This window comes from Ipomoea nil, unplaced genomic scaffold (assembly GCF_001879475.1).
Source record: "Ipomoea nil cultivar Tokyo-kokei standard unplaced genomic scaffold, Asagao_1.1 scaffold0688, whole genome shotgun sequence".
NCBI classification, from domain to species: domain Eukaryota; kingdom Viridiplantae; phylum Streptophyta; class Magnoliopsida; order Solanales; family Convolvulaceae; genus Ipomoea; species Ipomoea nil.
This window is the reverse complement of record NW_017617116.1, coordinates 8,668,426-8,688,129: the sequence shown is the minus strand read 5'-3', so window position 1 is coordinate 8,688,129 and position 19,704 is coordinate 8,668,426. Positions and strand designations below refer to the sequence as shown.

Genomic DNA, 19,704 nt, shown 5'->3' with positions numbered 1-19,704 from the left:
TTTCATGACTGCTAAGTACTGCAGTCGAGTTCACCCGGTGGCGAAACTAGTGCAAAGTTCCGATTCACACACCTGGAAGCGAATGCTCAGCGTTAGGAATGAGGTAGAGGCAGCCTTAGGTTGGCGCCTAACTCACGGGGATGTTAATCTCTGGTGGGATAACTGGTCCGGCCTCGGCACACTAGGGCGCCTTTACCCCTTACCGGGGGTAGAATACTCTGGTGATCTGCTGTCTGACTTCATCCAGAACGGGGAGTTGGATCTTTCGCCGTATGATGATCTTCTGCCGCCTGGATTGGAGGCTGACATGTCCCGGCTTGGTCAAAGAGTAGCTGACATCCCTATTTGGCGGGTGGCTACGGACGGTTTGTTTTCTTTTTCCTCTGCAAAATCTTTATTGAGACCTGAACCGGTGCACTCGGATCCTCTTTTGAGTGCATGTTGGCATAAGCATTTACCCTTTAAGGTGTCATTTCTTGCTTGGCGTGTGTTAAGGGGTCGCCTGCCCACTGATGATGCCATGGCTAGATTTGGGCACCTTATTGTCTCCAGATGCTGGTGCTGCAATAACCCTGTTAGGGAAACTATTGATCACATCTTTTATGCGGGGGACACTGCTAGGGCTGTATGGGGATTTTTTATGGGGTCACTCGGCTTGCGGTTCAATCATCGGGGTCTACGGACGCTCTTGACTGGGTGGAAGCGAGTGGTTTCGCATAACCGTCTTGTTGCTTTTGTTATCTGCAGGTTGCCTTATCTTATCTTATGGGAGTTATGGAAGCACAGGAACACATGCCTGCATGGCAGAGGGTCGCCGAGTGTACCTCGAGTGGTGTATGGCGTTGCCAAAGGGGTGGCAGAATGTCTCTTTAGGCGATGGCCGCAGAAACACATCCTTCCCCCTAATTGGCCGGTCATTCTGTCCTACATAGATTCCACTGTACCGCGGCGCGTGGTTCGCGCTGTTAGATGGGATCCCCCTCCCGATGGTTCCATAAAGCTCAATTTCTCATATTCTGAGGCGTTGGGTGGGGCTGCTGCCTTGGTACGTAATCGGGGGGGCAGTCTCTGCTACGGCCTAGCCATTTCGGCAGACGACGGGTTTCGGGACTTTTTCCAGGTTATGCACCGCTCTCTTGAATGGTGTTTGGCCGAGGGTTTTAGATCCATGGTCCTAGAGTCTGTTTTGCCTGAGCTTAAGGGTTATGTAGACCCCACTACACCTAGTCCATGGGTCTTTGACTCTGATGTGTCACGGCTCCGGTTTCTTTGTTCCTGTGCATCTGTTTCTGTTCTTCAGTGCTTGCCGCAGGGTAATCTCCCAGTGGCTGCATTGGCAGATTGGGTTGGGGACAAGGACGGGGATTTTATTTTCAATAATTTGTCAGATTTACCACCGAGAGTGCGTGCGTTGCTGGTTCATGATGATATCCCATCGGTGGTTTTTGATGATTACGACCCGCCTTGAGCTACGGTTTGCTTTCATGAATTATATCACTTTTTGTAATGAAAAAAGAGAAAAGAAAATTTTATTAGGAAAAAAAAGAAAGAAAGAAATGAAAAAGAAAAAGAGAAAAAAGAGAAATGAGGAATGAAAGAAATGAGGGGAAAAGAGGATGTGAGAAAGAAAGAGTGGTAAAATGAGGGAATACAGAAAGGAAAAGAAAGAGTTGAGGTGAGTAAAAACAGAGAGTGTGTGAGGTATTCTTGGAGGCTATGAAGTCTTGCTTGTCGGGACCGAGTCTCAACGTAAGGTGTTGGCGGTACAACATGGCACCCTAGTCTGGGCTGAACGGTGCACCAGGCAGGACTAATCAAATCCGTTGACCTGGTCAGGCTTGCTGCTGGCCAATAGTAGCCGAGTCCCTTCCGGGCCCCGGGGGGACGGGACTTGGAGGCGATGAGGTTCTGCTGGTCGGGACTGAGCCTCAACGTAAGGTGTTGGCGGTACAACATGGCACCCTAGTCTGGGCTGAACGGTGCACCAGGCAGGACTAATCAAATCCGTTGACATGGTCAGGCTTGCTGCTGGCCAATAGTAGCCGAGTTCCTTCTGGACTCCGGGGGGGACGGGTCTTATATGGGGGGGTTGCTGTTTGTTCGCGTCGGCCTGTTAATACCTTATACACTCACCTTATGTAAAATTAATTGGAAATAGCTAGGGACAAGGGAGCAGGATGTTTTTTGTTCTATCATGTTCCTATCTTCTGCAGGTTGCTTCTTTGGCCTCCGAGGCACTTGACTGGTCTATAGGCTTCTTTGGTTTCGCCTTTGCAGGCATCTTTTGAGATAGACCAGGCCTCAACGTTAGTGCAAGCGGTAAGAAATTGCACCCTAGCCTGGTCTGAACGGTGGCCGGGTAGGGGTTTTCCAAATCCGTTGGCGGTTCCAGGCTTGCTGCTGGCCCATAGTAGCTAATCCCGTTAGGGTTGGTTCTGGTTCGTTGCTGGTTCTGATCGGGGTTGATGCTATTGGCTGCCTTGTTTATATTGCATTGGCCTGTGTGTCGAAGTTTAGGCCTGTGATCCGTTCTGTATTAGTCATGTTATCTTTGACTTAGGCCTATGTGCCGATATTTCTGTATGTTAAAAAAAAAAAACAAAACTTTATATTTAGCCGGGAGCATGTGTATTGTTGCTTTTAACAGGGCAGTCAATAGCACCCCATGAGATGTTGCGGTTGTGGTTGCAGCCCGGTCGAATTGCATCATAGTGCTGGGACGCTATGATGCAACTGGCAGGGAGGTGCTGTGGCGCGTAACAAGCAAGGTGGTTGTTCCTGTCATCCACCTACACGGTTATATGGTGGGCTGTGGCGCTGACTTTCGAGCAACTGTGCAGTCTACCTTTTACTTAGTAGCTTTTATTAGTATTTTATCCTAGCCTATGGTCTAGTGTTAGCTATATGACTAGCATAGGACTTGGGGCCACGCATGTTATAGCCCCGAGGGCCTTTGCTTGTAATTTTTATTTACTTGTTTTTTTTGGGGGTTTAGGCCATGTAGGGTCTAACTCTCCTGGACCTTGTATTGGCTTTATGCCTTTTTGCTTATTAATAAAGTTATCTTTGCCTTAAAAAAAAAAAAAAAAAAAAAAAAAAAAAAAAAAAAAAAAAAAAAAAAACCCCAAACCCCAAACCCCAAACCCCAAACCCCAAACCCTAAACCCTAAACCCTAAACCCTAAACCCAAAAACCCTAAACCCAAACCCTAAACCCTAAACCCTAAACCCTTAAACCCAACATAAGCCTTTTATTTTATGCCTCCTTGAGCCGTTTTGTAGTAATGATAGGTTGGATGGCTTTAGACTGCGACTTGGCTTTGACTTTGCTTTTGCAGGGGTTAATGACAAGTTATGGCTATTTTGGAACTCTGACCTTGCTTTGAATTTTGAATCTCATTCTGATCAATCGGTATCTGTCTCTTGTGGTCATGCTACTATTCCTTCTGCTTTCTGGCTTTCATTTGTGTATGCTAAGACTTGAGACCGCCTAAGGGTTCCTTTATGGGATGAGCTACTCGCAGTCTCAAATAGGATCCCTGCCGGCGTTCCCTGGTGTGTGGTGGGGGATTTTAACTGTTTGTTAAATGTGGACGAGAAAAAAGGGGGCCTTCCTTATTCTCATAGGAAGACTACTGATTTTCGCGAGTGTGTCAGTGCGTGTGACCTGATTGACTCGTCTGCCTACGGCTCCCCTTACACTTGGTGGAATGGGAGGCGAAAGGACGCTGCCATTTGGATGCGCTTGGATCGATTTCTTTACACTTCGGTGTGGGAATCGCTTTTCAGGACATCCGTTATGCATTTGTCTAGGACCACGTCTGACCACTGCCCGTTGCTTGTTACTTCTGAAGTTATAACTGCCCAACCTACTCCAAAACGCTTTAGCTTTCTTAATGTGTGGACCAAACACGAGGATTTTCAGCGTGTGGTTAGAGATAGTTGGGAAGTGCCTGTTGAGGGTGCTCCAATGTATGTCTTGGCTACTAAGCTGTCCAGGTTAAAGAAGACCCTTGCTCCTTGGAGTAGGGAAACCTTTGGTAATATTTTTTCTAAGTTGCAAGAATTGGAAGATAAGGTGCAGGCGTTGGAAGAAGTGTTACAACAGAATCCAGATGATGATAGGGCACTCACTGACTATAAGGAGAGCGTTGCTCTTTTGCAAAGATAGATATACATCGAAGAAGAACATTGGCAACAGAAGGCTCACATGGTGGCCGTCCAAGAGGGTGACAGAAACTCTAAGTTCTTTCACTCGATGGTAAAAGAGCGAAGAAGGAAACTTTATATTCATAAGGTAAAAGATGATACAGGACAATGGATCGAGGATAGACAGGGGATAGCACAAAATGCTGTCTCCTTTTTTGAAGGTTTGTTCACTGCGGAAGCAGGTAACTTTGATTTGTCTAAACTGGACTGTGTACCGCGTCTGGTTACTGATGATGAGAATGCTATGCTTATTGCTACCCCTGAGGAGGATGAGGTTAAAAATGTTGTGTTTGCCATGAATTCCGTTAGTGCCGCAGGCCCTGACGGGTTTTCTGGGGCGTTCTATAAATCCTGTTGGGAAATTATTAAGTGGGATGTGGTTAATATGGTCAGGAGTTACTTCCTTGGCAGGGAGTTCACCAGGTCTATTACTCACACCTCTATTGTGCTATTACCCAAAAAAGCAAGCCCGGAGACATTTGCTGACTATAGGCCAATTAGCTTGTGCAATTTTAGTAGTAAAATTGTCACTAAGTTAATGGTAGTCAGGTTGGCTTCTGTTCTTCCGAGATTGCTGTCTCCTCATCAAAGTGGTTTCGTCTCGGGGCGGTCAATCACTGATAATATCCTACTTGCTTCTGAGATGTGTCATGGTATTGCGTTAGGAAACCAGGATGTAGTGCTGAAGCTAGACATGGCTAAGGCCTATGACCGGGTATCCTGGTTTTTCCTTGTCTCTGTGATGCGTAAAATGGGATTCTCTGAAGTTTGGATTGACTTGGTTTATCGCGCTGTTTCTAATGTGTGGTACTCTGTCATTGTCAATGGGGTCAAAGAGGGTTTCTTTACCTCGTCCCGTGGATTGAGGCAAGGAGACTCACTTTCCCCTAGTCTTTTCATAATTGCTGCAGAGGTACTCTCTACTTTCCTCGCACGAGTCCATCAGGACGAGGCTGTCCCTAGATTCTCTCAGCCTCCTGGTTCCCCTCATATTCATCACTTAGCCTACGCTGACGATGTTATTATTTTTAGTACAGGGAGACGGGGGGCAATCTGCAAAGTTATCCGTGCTTTAAAAGATTATGAGGGGATTTCTGGCCAAATGGTCAGCTTCCCTAAGAGTGCTTTTTATATGCATCCTGACACCTCGGATCGGGTAATTCGTAGGATTAGGGACGTCACTAGATGCATTCATAGATCCTTCCCTTTCACCTATCTTGGGTGCCCTATTTATGTGGGGAGGAAGAAGTGTGTTTATTTTTCATCGGACAAGGTAAAGGCTAAATGCCTTGGGTGGCAGCGTCGGCTGCTATCTAAGGAGGGGAAAGCAATTTTAATTACTTCTGTTTTGCAGGCTATTCCTTTACATCTTTTTGCAGCTTGTGCTCCTCCTAAGCAAGTTATTCGGGACCTGGAGCGGTGTTTTGCCGCCTTCTTTTCGAGGCAGTCGGGAGGTGCACGCTACAATTGGGCCTCATGGAAAACGCTCTCCCTACCTAAAAAAGAGGGTGGAGTGGGATTCCTTGATCTTGACTTGATGGTGCGGGCATCTAGTGCAAAGCTCTGGTGGAATTTCCGCAGGGTGTATTCACTTTGGGGGAGTTTCATGACTGCTAAGTACTGCAGTCGAGTTCACCCGGTGGCGAAACTAGTGCAAAGTTCCGATTCACACACCTGGAAGCGAATGCTCAGCATTAGGAATGAGGTAGAGGCAGTCTTAGGTTGGCGCCTAACTCACGGGGATGTTAATCTCTGGTGGGATAACTGGTCCGGCCTCGGCACACTAGGGCGCCTTTACCCCTTCCCGGGGGTAGAATACTCTGGTGATCTGCTGTCTGACTTCATCCAGAACGGGGAGTTGGATCTTTCGCCGTATGATGATCTTCTGCCGCCTGGATTGGAGGCTGACATGTCCCGGCTTGGTCAAAGAGTAGCTGACATCCCTATTTGGCGGGTGGCTACGGACGGTTTTTTTTCTTTTTCCTCTGCAAAATCTTTATTGAGACCTGAACCGGTGTACTCGGATCCTCTTTTGAGTGCATGTTGGCATAAGCATTTACCCTTTAAGGTGTCATTTCTTGCTTGGCGTGTGTTAAGGGGTCGCCTGCCCACTGATGATGCCATGGCTAGATTTGGACACCTTATTGTCTCAAGATGCTGGTGCTGCAATAACCCTGTTAGGGAAACTATTGATCACATCTTTTATGCGGGGGACACTGCTAGGGCTGTATGGGGATTTTTTATGGGGTCACTCGGCTTGCGGTTCAGTCATCGGGGTCTACGGACGCTCTTGACTGGGTGGAAGCGAGTGGTTTCGCATAACCGTCTTGTTGCTTTTATTATCTGCAGGTTGCCTTATCTTATCTTATGGGAGTTATGGAAGCAAAGGAACACATGCCTGCATAGCAGAGGGTCGCCGAGTGTACCTCGAGTGGTGTATGGCGTTGCCAAAGGGGTGGCAGAATGTCTCTTTAGGCGATGGCCGCAGGAACACATCCTTCCCCCTAATTGGCCTGTCATTCTGTCCTACATAGATTCCACTGTACCGCGGCGCGTGGTTCGCGCTGTTAGATGGGATCCCCCTCCCGATGGTTCCATAAAGCTCAATTTCTCATATTCTGAGGCGTTGGGTGGGGCTGCTGCCTTGGTACGTAATCGGGGGGGCGGTCTCTGCTACGGCCTAGCCATTTCGGCAGACGACGGGTTTCGGGACTTTTTCCAGGTTATGCACCGCTCTCTTGAATGGTGTTTGGCCGAGGGTTTTAGATCCCTGGTCCTAGAGTCTGTTTTGCCTGAGCTTAAGGGTTATGTAGACCCCACTACACCTAGTCCATGGGTCTTTGACTCTGATGTGTCACGGCTCCGGTTTCTTTGTTCCTGTGCATCTGTTTTTGTTCTTCAGTGCTTGCCGCAGGGTAATCTCCCGGTGGCTGCATTGGCAGATTGGGTTGGGGACAAGGACGGGGATTTTATTTTCAGTAATTTGTCAGATTTACCACCGAGAGTGCGTGCGTTGCTGGTTCATGATGATATCCCATCGGTGGTTTTTGATGATTACGACCCGCCTTGAGCTACGGTTTGCTTTCATGAATTATATCACTTTTTGTAATGAAAAAAGAGAAAAGAAAATTTTATTAGGAAAAAAAAGAAAGAAAGAAATGAAAAAGAAAAAGAGAAAAAAGAGAAATGAGGAATGAAAGAAATGAGGGGAAAAGAGGATGTGAGAAAGAAAGAGTGGTAAAATGAGGGAATACAGAAAGGAAAAGAAAGAGTTGAGGTGAGTAAAAACAGAGAGTGTGTGAGGTATTCTTGGAGGCTATGAAGTCTTGCTTGTCGGGACCGAGTCTCAACGTAAGGTGTTGGCGGTACAACATGGCACCCTAGTCTGGGCTGAACGGTGCACCAGGCAGGACTAATCAAATCCGTTGACCTGGTCAGGCTTGCTGCTGGCCAATAGTAGCCGAGTCCCTTCCGGGCCCCGGGGGGACGGGACTTGGAGGCGATGAGGTTCTGCTGGTCGGGACTGAGCCTCAACGTAAGGTGTTGGCGGTACAACATGGCACCCTAGTCTGGGCTGAACGGTGCACCAGGCAGGACTAATCAAATCCGTTGACATGGTCAGGCTTGCTGCTGGCCAATAGTAGCCGAGTTCCTTCTGGACTCCGGGGGGGACGGGTCTTATATGGGGGGTTGCTGTTTGTTCGCGTCGGCCTGTTAATACCTTATACACTCACCTTATGTAAAATTAATTGGAAATAGCTAGGGACAAGGGAGCAGGATGTTTTTTGTTCTATCATGTTCCTATCTTCTGCAGGTTGCTTCTTTGGCCTCCGAGGTACTTGACTGGTCTATAGGCTTCTTTGGTTTCGCCTTTGCAGGCATCTTTTGAGATAGACCAGGCCTCAACGTTAGTACAAGCGGTAAGAAATTGCACCCTGGCCTGGTCTGAACGGTGGCCGGGTAGGGGTTTTCCAAATCCGTTGGCGGTTCCAGGCTTGCTGCTGGCCCATAGTAGCTAATCCCGTTAGGGTTGGTTCTGGTTCGTTGCTAGTTCTGATCGGGGTTGATGCTATTGGCTGCTCTGTTCTGCTTTGTAACAGGGCAGTCAATAGCACTCCAGGAGATGTTTTGGTTGTGGTTGCAGCCCGGTCAGATTGCATTATAATGCTGGGACGCTATGGTGTAGCTGGCGGGGAAGTGCTATGGCGCGTGATACGCAAGGCGTGCAGTCTACTTACTACATACTACTTGGTAGCATTCTTTTATTATTTATTATTTATTATTACTTAGCCTAGTATTTGGTCTAGTGTTAGTGTTATGCTAGCATGGGACTTGGGGCCGCGCATGCTATAGCCCCTGGGGCCCTCGTCTGTAATCTTTATTTACTCTTTTTTAGTTTAGATTAGCTTGTAGGATTTAGGCCATGTGGGGTCTAAGTCCTTTCGAACTTTGTAATGACTTCGGCCTCTCTTTTCCTTTTAATAAAGTATGACTTTATTTAAAAAAAAAAAAAAAAAAAAAAAAAAAAAAAAAAAAAAAAAAAAAAAAAAAAAAAACCCAAAACCCTAAAACCCTAAACCCTGAAAAAAGAGAAATGAGGAATGAAAGAAATGAGGGGAAAAGAAGATGAGAGAAAGAAAGAGTGGTACAATGAGGGAATACAGAAAGGAAAAGAAAGAGTTGAGGTGAGCTAAAAACAGAGAGTGTGTGAGGTGTTCTTGGAGGCTATGAAGTCTTGCTTGTCGGGACCGAGTCTCAACGTAAGGTGTTGGCGGTACAACATGGCACCCTAGTCTGGGCTGAACGGTGCATCAGGCAGGACTAATCAAATCCGTTGACCTGGTCAGGCTTGCTGCTGGCCAATAGTAGCCGAGTCCCTTCCGGGCCCCGGGGGGGACGGGACTTGGAGGCGATGAGGTTCTGCTGGTCGGGACTGAGCCTCAACGTAAGGTGTTGGCGGTACAACATGGCACCCTAGTCTGGGCTGAACGGTGCACCAGGCAGGACTAATCAAATCCGTTGACCTGGTCAGGCTTGCTGCTGGCCAATAGTAGCCGAGTTCCTTCTGGACCCCGGGGGGGACGGGTCTTATATGGGGGGTTGCTGTTTGTTCGCGTCGGCCTGTTAATATCTTATACACTCACCTTATGTAAAATTAATTGGAAATAGCTGGGGTCAAGGGAGCAGGATGTTTTTGTTCTATCATGTTCCTATCTTCTGCAGGTTGCTTCTTTGGCCTCCGAGGCACTTAACTGGTCTATAGGCTTCTTTGGTTTCGCCTTTGCAGGCATCTTTTGAGATAGACCAGGCCTCAACGTTGGTGCAAGCGGTAAGAAATTGCACCCTGGCCCGGGCTGAACGGTGGCCGAGTAGGGGTTTTTCAAATCCGTTGGCGGTTGTCCAGGCTTGCTGCTGGCCCATAGTAGCTAATCCCGTTAGGGTTGGTTCTGGTTCGTTGCTGGTGCTGATCGGGGGTCGATGCTATTGGCTGCCTTTTATGTTGCATTAGCCTGTGTGCCGGAGTTTAGGCCTGTGATCCGTGTAGTCTTTTTATCTTTGACTGAGGCCTGTGTGCCGATATTTCTGTATAAAAAAAAAACAAAAAAAAAAAAAAAATATATATATATATATATATATATATATATATATATATATATATATATATATATATATATATATATATATATATATATATATATGAACATGTGTATTGTTGCTTTTAACAGGGCAGTCAATAGCACCCCAGGAGATGTTGCGGTTGTGGTTGCAGCCATCCATCTACACGGTTATATGGTGGGCTGTGGCTCTGATATCCTTTCGAGCAGCTGTGCAGTCTACCTTTTACTTAGTAGCTTTTATTAGTATTTTATCCTAGCCTATGGTCTAGTGTTAGCTATATGACTAGCATAGGACTTGGGGCCACGCATGTTATAGCCCCGGGGGCCTTCGTTTGTAATTTTATTTACTTGTTTTTTGGGGGTTTAGGCCATGTAGGGCCTAACTCTCCTGGACCTTGTAATGGCTTTGCGCCTTTTTGCTTATTAATAAAGTTATATTTGCTAAAAAAAAAAAAAAAAAAAAAAAAAAAACCCTAAACCCTAAACCCTATTCTCTATATTTCTTCGTATCTCTCCTAGATTCTTCTTCCCTCGCCTCCATCACACCCCAATTTCCTTTTACCCTCTCGTTTGCTCGAAATAGTAGCGGACGGTGGGTGAACCCGAACCCGAAGCTTTCTTCACTCTTGGACACTCTTGGACAGTGATGACTTTTACACCATCAGATTGCCATCCAATGTGTTGAGCCATACTGGAAGGGAGTATGCAGTTTCTTCAGTAAAAGCTATAAGTTTGATACTAAACATGCTACATGTGTTTGCCACTGTGCATGCATGCTATGGAACAATACTGTTTGTCTTATAAATGCCAAATTATATAATTTTCAACTCTTTATTTGAAACATGTGCTTAGAGAAGTTAAAATAGCATTACTAAATACTAATAGCAATCAATTGCATTGTGCAAAACAATGCCTTAGAGCTTTAGACAGTGAGAAGTATTACATTGAATAGTGTAAAATTCCTTCAAGATGAGAACATATAGTCAAGATTAGAAGCTCAAGGAAAAGAAAAACTGAATGAAAAATTACTATTCAATTTGCAAAGCAGCAAGGTGTTACTTTCATCTTTTAGTTTTTGCTTAGCAATTGCTATCTCTCAATGGGCTAAAGAAAGGTTTTTCTTCTTTGTTGACCTGCTTGCATGCAAAACACACTAATGTTATTCATATTCTAACTCCATGCTGTTAGATTTCCTCAATGGCTCAATTAGATTTTAAACTATAATTTTTTTTCCCTTTACATTGTCTTTGTTTAAGTGATAATACCTAATGGAAACATAATTTCCCAATTTCTTCCTCTTTAAGAGATGTCTTCCATGGGATGGTTTGGATGAGCACTTTGCCATACACATGGTAATATCAAACTCAAGAATGTTCTGGTGCTATTTTTATCTATACATAATCCTAAATTAGTTTTAACTTATACTGGTTTCATTTATTTATTTTTCAAGTTTTGGGGTGGGAGAGTGTAGTGAGTTACTGTAATAAAACCTGAATCATATAATGAATATTACTATTGATTATTTTTTCCCAGCATGTTTTCATGAAAAAAACCGATAGTGGTGATTCTATTGTTACAACCTTTATTTTAGTCTATGTGGTATCATTTTATTCCCTTTTAATGTATTGTACCATATTCTCAGCTTTAAAGTAATGAATATGAATAATATTTTGTAATTTAAGTACTTAAGTGTTCACTAACATAGCTCATTGACAGCTTAGAATTGTTAAATATTGCAGAGTGGGAGGTCAAATGACATGTTATGTGATGATTTGGAGAATCACCTGCAGGAGTTCGCAACCAAGTAAGTCTTAAATATAACTATGCACACTAACATTTCTTTGTTTACTGTGTCTTCAACACATCTCTGAAGGCGTTGTTGGACTTGGCATATTAAAGTGGGGATTGGCTATACAGCAATTGACATATTCATCATAGCATGATAATAATCTCATGTTTTATGTTTGATTTTAATAGATCAAATCATCTTCTTCTTCGTTTTATATATATTTGCATACATAATAATTATTATTTTTTACTTTAATTTTAATATCAAACTGTGAGCATTTGATTGTGATTTTAAAAAATGATACAATATAGAAGGAAAGATAGGTGACAGTTTTTACGAGTCTTACTTTAAACATGCTTAAAAACCTTTCCTTCCGCGAGTCTTAATTTAAATCAGTAGTTTGGGATATGCTCTAACACAATGATGTGTAGTGGTTGATTTGCTATGGGTGCTTTACCTCTAAATTTTTGTTGGCTTATAGTTTTTAGGATTTTGGATGTCAGGATGATGCTAGGCCAATGATTTAGAATGTGAATTGGAAGCTTACCCATCAGTATGTAGTGAAGCATTAGCAAAATCTTCAACATTTGTGAAGGTGAAACAAATATGAAGGCACCGAGTAATTTCATCCAGAAATTTTATACCCATTATGGAAAAGTTGCATAAATCTGTTCGTTAAGCGGCGCGTGGCGATTCGTTACAGTGGTCTATAGATCGAAAATTCTCGCACTCAATTTTGTCGTGGTTAAACTGGGGGCTCTACCTTACCCCGGTGAGGTTAGATTTTACAGTAATTTACCTGGTGTTAATCTCCTTATTTTTCTTATGGTTTTTGGAGTTGTTCTGCTCCTTCTAGCTGAGGGTGGCCGGATTGTGCCCCCATTATCTATTTTCTTGCTTAGTTATTTTTTATATGCAAGGTTATTTTGCCTAAAAAATAAATATTTAAAACCTTGAAACTCTCTAAACGCTAAACATGTACTCATCTCTATTTAAGAGCCTAAACACAACAACCCTGAATCCAACGTCCGTGCGTGACCATTGGGGTTTGGGGTTTGGGTTTAGGGGTTAGAGTTTAGGGTTTAGGATGATTTAGGGTTTAGTGGGGTTAGGGTTTAGGGTTGTTTAGGGGGTTAGTTTTTTTTTTTTTTTTTTTTTTTTTTTAAACAAAATGTACATTTATTCTATCAAAAACCAAGAGTCTACAAGCATACGTCATAGTCCCAAAAGTAGACTATGGCTCAAAAAAGTCCTTGGCCTATTCGGCCATAACAAACTACAAACAAAACCATATCTATATACAAAGGGTGGCCCGAAAGTGACCACCCCCAAATAGAAACTCCCAGCTCACCAAATGAGTAGGTATGCAGACTAAGGCCAATAAGCTCAAAAATTAAAAGAATTCAAAGATAAATTCTAGCCTTAAAGTCCCAATCTTCTCCAAAACAACCACAATCATAGTCAAAATAGGCTCCTCGTCCCACACAAGTGATGAAAACGATGCCTAAGCTAATGGATCCAAACTTCAAATCTACCCCTACTACCCTCAAGTCAAAGTCCCATCCCCTCCGGCACGGCGTACCGTGTTTTAGCCCGGGGGGACTTTTGCGGATTTTGGCTTAAGCAATAGGGTGGAGGTGGCTTGCGGGTTTCGGGTTTTGGCTTGCCCATTGGTCTTGGGCACGAGGGTGGAGGTGGTGAGTGCTATTGCTCAAGCCAAAACCCGCAAAGATTCCACCAAATGTTACAGTAAAAACCAAATAGAAGGCATACCTTGACGTGCTTCTTCTAGTCTCAACATCTCCAGCCCAATCACTGTCTGTGTACCCAACAAGTTCCACAAAATGTTATAATAATATTATTATTATAATTATTAAACCAAGTTTAGTTAGTTTGTTAAAAAAAAAAATAAGTGGAGTAGTGGGTCATGCATGGCTTCACTATGTGAAGCGTGGCCTTAATTATAGCCGCACATATAGCACCAATTCAGCATTATTACTATTTTTCATTTAGTATAAATAGCTTGTTTCTCTTCATTCATTAATCATCAATTTGTCTTATCATTGTTCAAGGCAATAAACATTCTTACTTCTTATATTTCCCTCTTTCTCTAATATATATTATAAGAAGTAAGAATGTTTATTGCCTTGAACAATGATAAGACAAATTGATGATTAATGAATGAAGAGAAACAAGCTATTTATACTAAATGAAGAATAGTAATAATGCTGAATTGATGCTATATGTGCGGCTATAATTAAGGCCACGCTTCACATAGTGAAGCCATGCATGACCCACTACTCCACTTATTTTTTTTTTAACAAACTAACTAAACTTGGTTTAATAATTATAATACTAATATTATTATAACATTTTGTGGAACTTGTTGGGTACACAGACAGTGATTGGGCTGGAGATGTTGAGACTAGAAGAAGCACGTCAGGGTATGCCTTCTATCTGGTTTTTACTGTAACATTTGATGGAATCTTTACGGGTTTTGGCTTGAGCAATAGCACTCACCACCTCCACCCTCGTGCCCAAGCCAAAACCCGCAAGCCAAAACCCGAAACCCGCAAGCCACCTCCACCCTATTGCTCAAGCCAAAACCCGCAAAAGTCCCCCCAGGCTAAAACACGGTACGCCGTGCCGGAGGGGATGGGACTTTGACTTGAGGGTAGTAGGGGTAGATTTGAAGTTTGGATCCATTAGCTTAGGCATCGTTTTCATCACTTGTGTGGGACGAGGAGCCTATTTTGACTATGATTGTGGTTGTTTTGGAGAAGAATGGGACTTTAAGGCTAGAACTTATCTTTGAATCCTTTTAATTTTTGAGCTTATTGGCCTTAGTCTGCATACCTACTCATTTGGTGAGCTGGGAGTTTCTATTTGGGGGTGGTCACTTTCGGGCCACCCTTTGTATATAGATATGGTTTTGTTTGTAGTTTGTTATGGCCGAATAGGCCAAGGACCTTTTTGAGCCATAGTCTACTTTTGGGACTATGACGTATGCTTGTAGACTCTTGATTTTTGATAGAATAAATGTACATTTTGTTTTTAAAAAAAAAAAAAAAAAAAAAAAAAAAAAAAAAAAAAACTAACCCCCTAAACCACCCTAAACCCTAACCCCACTAAACCCTAAATCATCCTAAACCCTAAACCCTAAACCCAAACCCCAAACCCCAAACCCCAATGGCTAAGGGGTCACGCACGGACGTTGGATTCAGGGTTGTTGTGTTTAGGCTCTTAAATAGAGATGAGTACATGTTTAGCGTTTAGAGAGTTTCAAGGTTTTAAATATTTATTTTTTAGGCAAAATAACCTTGCATATAAAAAATAACTAAGCAAGAAAATAGATAATGGGGGCACAATCCGGCCACCCTCAGCTAGAAGGAGCAGAACAACTCCAAAAACCATAAGAAAAATAAGGAGATTAACACCAGGTAAATTACTGTAAAATCTAACCTCACCGGGGTAAGGTAGAGCCCCCAGTTTAACCACGACAAAATTGAGTGCGAGAATTTTCGATCTATAGACCACCGTAACGAATCGCCACGCGCCGCTTAACGAACAGATTTATGCAACTTTTCCATAATGGGTATAAAATTTCTGGATGAAATTACTCGGTGCCTTCATATTTGTTTCACCTTCACAAATGTTGAAGATTTTGCTAATGCTTCACTACATACTGATGGGTAAGCTTCCAATTCACATTCTAAATCATTGGCCTAACATCATCCTGACATCCAAAATCCTAAAAACTATAAGCCAACAAAAATTTAGAGGTAAAGCACCCATAGCAAATCAACCACTACACATCATTGTGTTAGAGCATATCCCAAACTACTGATTTAAATTAAGACTCGTGGAAGGAAAGGTTTTTAAGCATGTTTAAAGTAAGACTCGTAAAAACTGTCACCTATCTTTCCTTCTATATTGTATCATTTTTTAAAATCACAATCAAATGCTCACAGTTTGATATTAAAATTAAAGTAAAAAATAATAATTATTATGTATGCAAATATATATAAAACGAAGAAGAAGATGATTTGATCTATTAAAATCAAACATAAAACATGATGTGTTGAAGACACAGTAAACAAAGAAATGTTAGTGTGCATAGTTATATTTAAGACTTACTTGGTTGCGAACTCCTGCAGGTGATTCTCCAAATCATCACATAACATGTCATTTGACCTCCCACTCTGCAATATTTAACAATTCTAAGCTGTCAATGAGCTATGTTAGTGAACACTTAAGTACTTAAATTACAAAATATTATTCATATTCATTACTTTAAAGCTGAGAATATGGTACAATACATTAAAAGGGAATAAAATGATACCACATAGACTAAAATAAAGGTTGTAACAATAGAATCACCACTATCGGTTTTTTTCATGAAAACATGCTGGGAAAAAATAATCAATAGTAATATTCATTATATGATTCAGGTTTTATTACAGTAACTCACTACACTCTCCCACCCCAAAACTTGAAAAATAAATAAATGAAATCAGTATAAGTTAAAACTAATTTAGGATTATGTATAGATAAAAATAGCACCAGAACATTCTTGAGTTTGATATTACCATGTGTATGGCAAAGTGCTCATCCAAACCATCCCATGGAAGACATCTCTTAAAGAGGAAGAAATTGGGAAATTATGTTTCCATTAGGTATTATCACTTAAACAAAGACAATGTAAAGGGAAAAAAAATTATAGTTTAAAATCTAATTGAGCCATTGAGGAAATCTAACAGCATGGAGTTAGAATATGAATAACATTAGTGTGTTTTGCATGCAAGCAGGTCAACAAAGAAGAAAAACCTTTCTTTAGCCCATTGAGAGATAGCAATTGCTAAGCAAAAACTAAAAGATGAAAGTAACACCTTGCTGCTTTGCAAATTGAATAGTAATTTTTCATTCAGTTTTTCTTTTCCTTGAGCTTCTAATCTTGACTATATGTTCTCATCTTGAAGGAATTTTACACTATTCAATGTAATACTTCTCACTGTCTAAAGCTCTAAGGCATTGTTTTGCACAATGCAATTGATTGCTATTAGTATTTAGTAATGTTATTTTAACTTCTCTAAGCACATGTTTCAAATAAAGAGTTGAAAATTATATAATTTGGCATTTATAAGACAAACAGTATTGTTCCATAGCATGCATGCACAGTGGCAAACACATGTAGCATGTTTAGTATCAAACTTATAGCTTTTACTGAAGAAACTGCATACTCCCTTCCAGTATGGCTCAACACATTGGATGGCAATCTGATGGTGTAAAAGTCATCACTGTCCAAGAGTGTCCAAGAGTGAAGAAAGCTTCGGGTTCGGGTTCACCCACCGTCCGCTACTATTTCGAGCAAACGAGAGGGTAAAAGGAAATTGGGGTGTGATGGAGGCGAGGGAAGAAGAATCTAGGAGAGATACGAAGAAATATAGAGAATATCAACGGAAGAAAGGGGAAAATTGGAAAAAAGAGACCAAATATATTTAGGGTGGACTAGGGTTTACTTTGATGAGAGTATATATATTTACCTAATTATATAATTTGGCATTTAGATAAAATAATATATTCCCTCCGTCCCATTTTACCTTAATTTGAGGTTCAATATGAAGCAAATTATTATTCATAAGTGCATCACAAGGGTGCAAATACTAGTTCATTATAATATTATTATCCACCATCATTATCTCATCATCAAAATATCACCATGCCATCATTCACAATCATCATGGCATTAAAACCTGATCATCATAATTAAATCATCAAATTTGGCAGATTAATGTAAACATTTATCAACTAAATATTCATAGGCTAAGCAGATTCCATAATCTACACAGTACAACACCCAAACTCCACTCTGCTCATTTTGAAGCTCAACCCGACAACGCAACATGTAAATATAGTATAAACACACAGAGATCCATCTCACTAAATACCAAACTTGCCATTTTGTGCTTATTCCTTCACTAACCCATCATTATCTAATTATTATAATAACAATAATAGCTAATCTCATCTTTAACCATTATCATGATATCAATATCCATATCAAAAATAAACTTCATCATACTCAAGCTTTAATATTAGAGAAATGAGTCTCACCCATGGATTCAAAGCCACACCTCCAGACACGCATTAAACACCATGCTCGCGGGGAGAGGGATGTCGTCGGCTACCGAGCTACACTGATCAGCCACCGAACTGCCAAGCTTAGCCGGAAACAGGGGATGCCGCCGATGGGTACTGCTTCGTTCAGCTGCGGCCCAGCAGGTGTTCTGTTCGTCAGAGTCGCCACCGGAGGTCCATGGGTCGTGGAGCTGCTACGCCGAATTTCTTGCTGGTCCACCGCTGCTGATAACGCCGAGAGGGAGGGGAGAAGATGGAGGAGGTCGCCGGAATGTTCTGCTCTTGTCGAAAACAAGGGACGCCGGTGCTGTTCACGCCTAAGGAGGTCCAAGTCGCTCTGCCGCCAGTCACGCCGACCTGCCGTCTCCATCTACTGCCGTTGGTTCATATCTCGCCGATGGAGGAGGTTCAAGGTCTAAGCTCATTATGCATGGAGGAAGTTGGTCATAGGAAGTAGGAAGTGATGAGGAAGACGGAGCTGCTTTGGAATTAAGGAAGAAGAAGCTGCAACATATGTATAAAAATATATCTAGGGTTTCCAAGTTGGGCAATGGGTCATTTTCTTGGGCCAGACATTTGGGCTTGTGAAATTTTGATTCAAGAATATTTATTGGGTTAGGTATAATATGATATAAATTTATTTGGGTTAAGAATCATTTGAGCTACAAATACTTTGATAATCATAAAAGAATGTTTGTCTCAAATAGATTTTTGATATAAATTATAAGTTACAAAAATAGAGTATTTAAGGTACGTATCAGAATAATTGATTTCGAAAATATTTTTATTAAAATTTTTAATAATATAAAAATATCTTTATTTTGAAATTATTTATTTATAAAATAATACTGTTTGAAAATATGGGGTGTTACAAGAGCCGTCGTCGCCTAACTGGTGGCAGTATAGAGGGATTTATCATGTGCCATTAGTTTATTGGTGGCAGCATCATTCCTGGCTTTGTTGGTAATGTGTCATGTGCCATTAGGTTACTGGTGGCAGCACAGAGGGATGCATCATGCAATGAGATTATGGTCTAGGAAGTTTTAGATTTGCATGACTGAGATTTTAGTTGTAATATAAACTCTTTATCTTACAAACACCTATTAATATTTATTAGTAGTAGTTTTCCCCTTACATGTTTCATGTTTTGTGAGATGTGTGTCGTAGGTTATCATGTGAAGGTATTGAACAAAATATTAATATTTATTATATTTGTATAAAATATTTGGTATATATATATATATATATATATATATATATATATATATATATATATATATATATATATATATATATATATATATATAACTTTCATATTTAATTACAAGATACTGTAGAAAATAAAGATAATATAACTAATGAAATTATATATTTTTTAAAATTTTTTATAACGAATAATTTTTAAAAAAAATAAAGCATTATAGACATCTAATTTTAAATTAATTAAAATGCATATGTATTATTTTTTTTGTAGCTACTAATTTATTTAATTTAATAAGAGTAGTAAAGTGTCGTACATACTTTTCATCAACAATAATGAAATTAATGATTTTAAAAAAAAAATTCATTTATTGTTGAGACAAATTGTTTTGAGAGTTTGCCAATAACAATTGCTACAATTGCTGTGAATAGATTATGATAATAAATAATTCAAAATATATGATTACAATAGATATTGTTATAATGATATAGTAAAAATTAACTTACAAATTTCTTTAGAAGTTTTCATGCATTTATAAAATCATGATGTGTAAACTTGTTCAATTGAAACTAGTAGGATGTTAACATTGTCAATTATTTAGAAAATGGTCTGATCGTTTTAGAGTCCATGTGTAATTGTATTTATGATCAACAACTTTGTAGTTAGGCCGCATAGGTCTGACAATGAAGAACAATTTTGTCTGATAAAAAAATAATAGTATAATATTTGTAAAGTAACGTACATTTGTAC

At 41.0% G+C, this 19,704-nt stretch overlaps 1 protein-coding gene and 1 long non-coding RNA gene across 3 annotated transcripts; one reads left to right on the top strand and one right to left on the bottom strand.

Annotated features, from left to right (window-relative positions):
* The first annotated feature begins 5,745 nt into the window (after positions 1-5,745).
* On the top strand, positions 5,746-7,278 carry LOC109175486. The gene has a single exon (XM_019324745.1). The coding sequence runs from the start codon at positions 5,746-5,748 to the stop codon at positions 7,276-7,278; it is 1,533 nt and encodes a 510-aa protein (XP_019180290.1).
* A 7,566-nt stretch (positions 7,279-14,844) lies between these two features.
* On the bottom strand, positions 14,845-18,263 carry LOC109176221. 2 transcript variants are annotated; one of them, XR_002053352.1, is made up of 3 exons: positions 17,730-18,263; positions 15,753-15,817; positions 14,845-15,221 (listed from the first exon to the last, which is right to left on the bottom strand). It is a non-coding gene; the product is annotated as an uncharacterized LOC109176221 (long non-coding RNA). The 2 variants fall into 2 exon arrangements; XR_002053353.1 differs by lacking the exon at positions 14,845-15,221 and adding an exon at positions 15,231-15,351.
* Between the last annotated feature and the right edge of the window lie 1,441 nt (positions 18,264-19,704).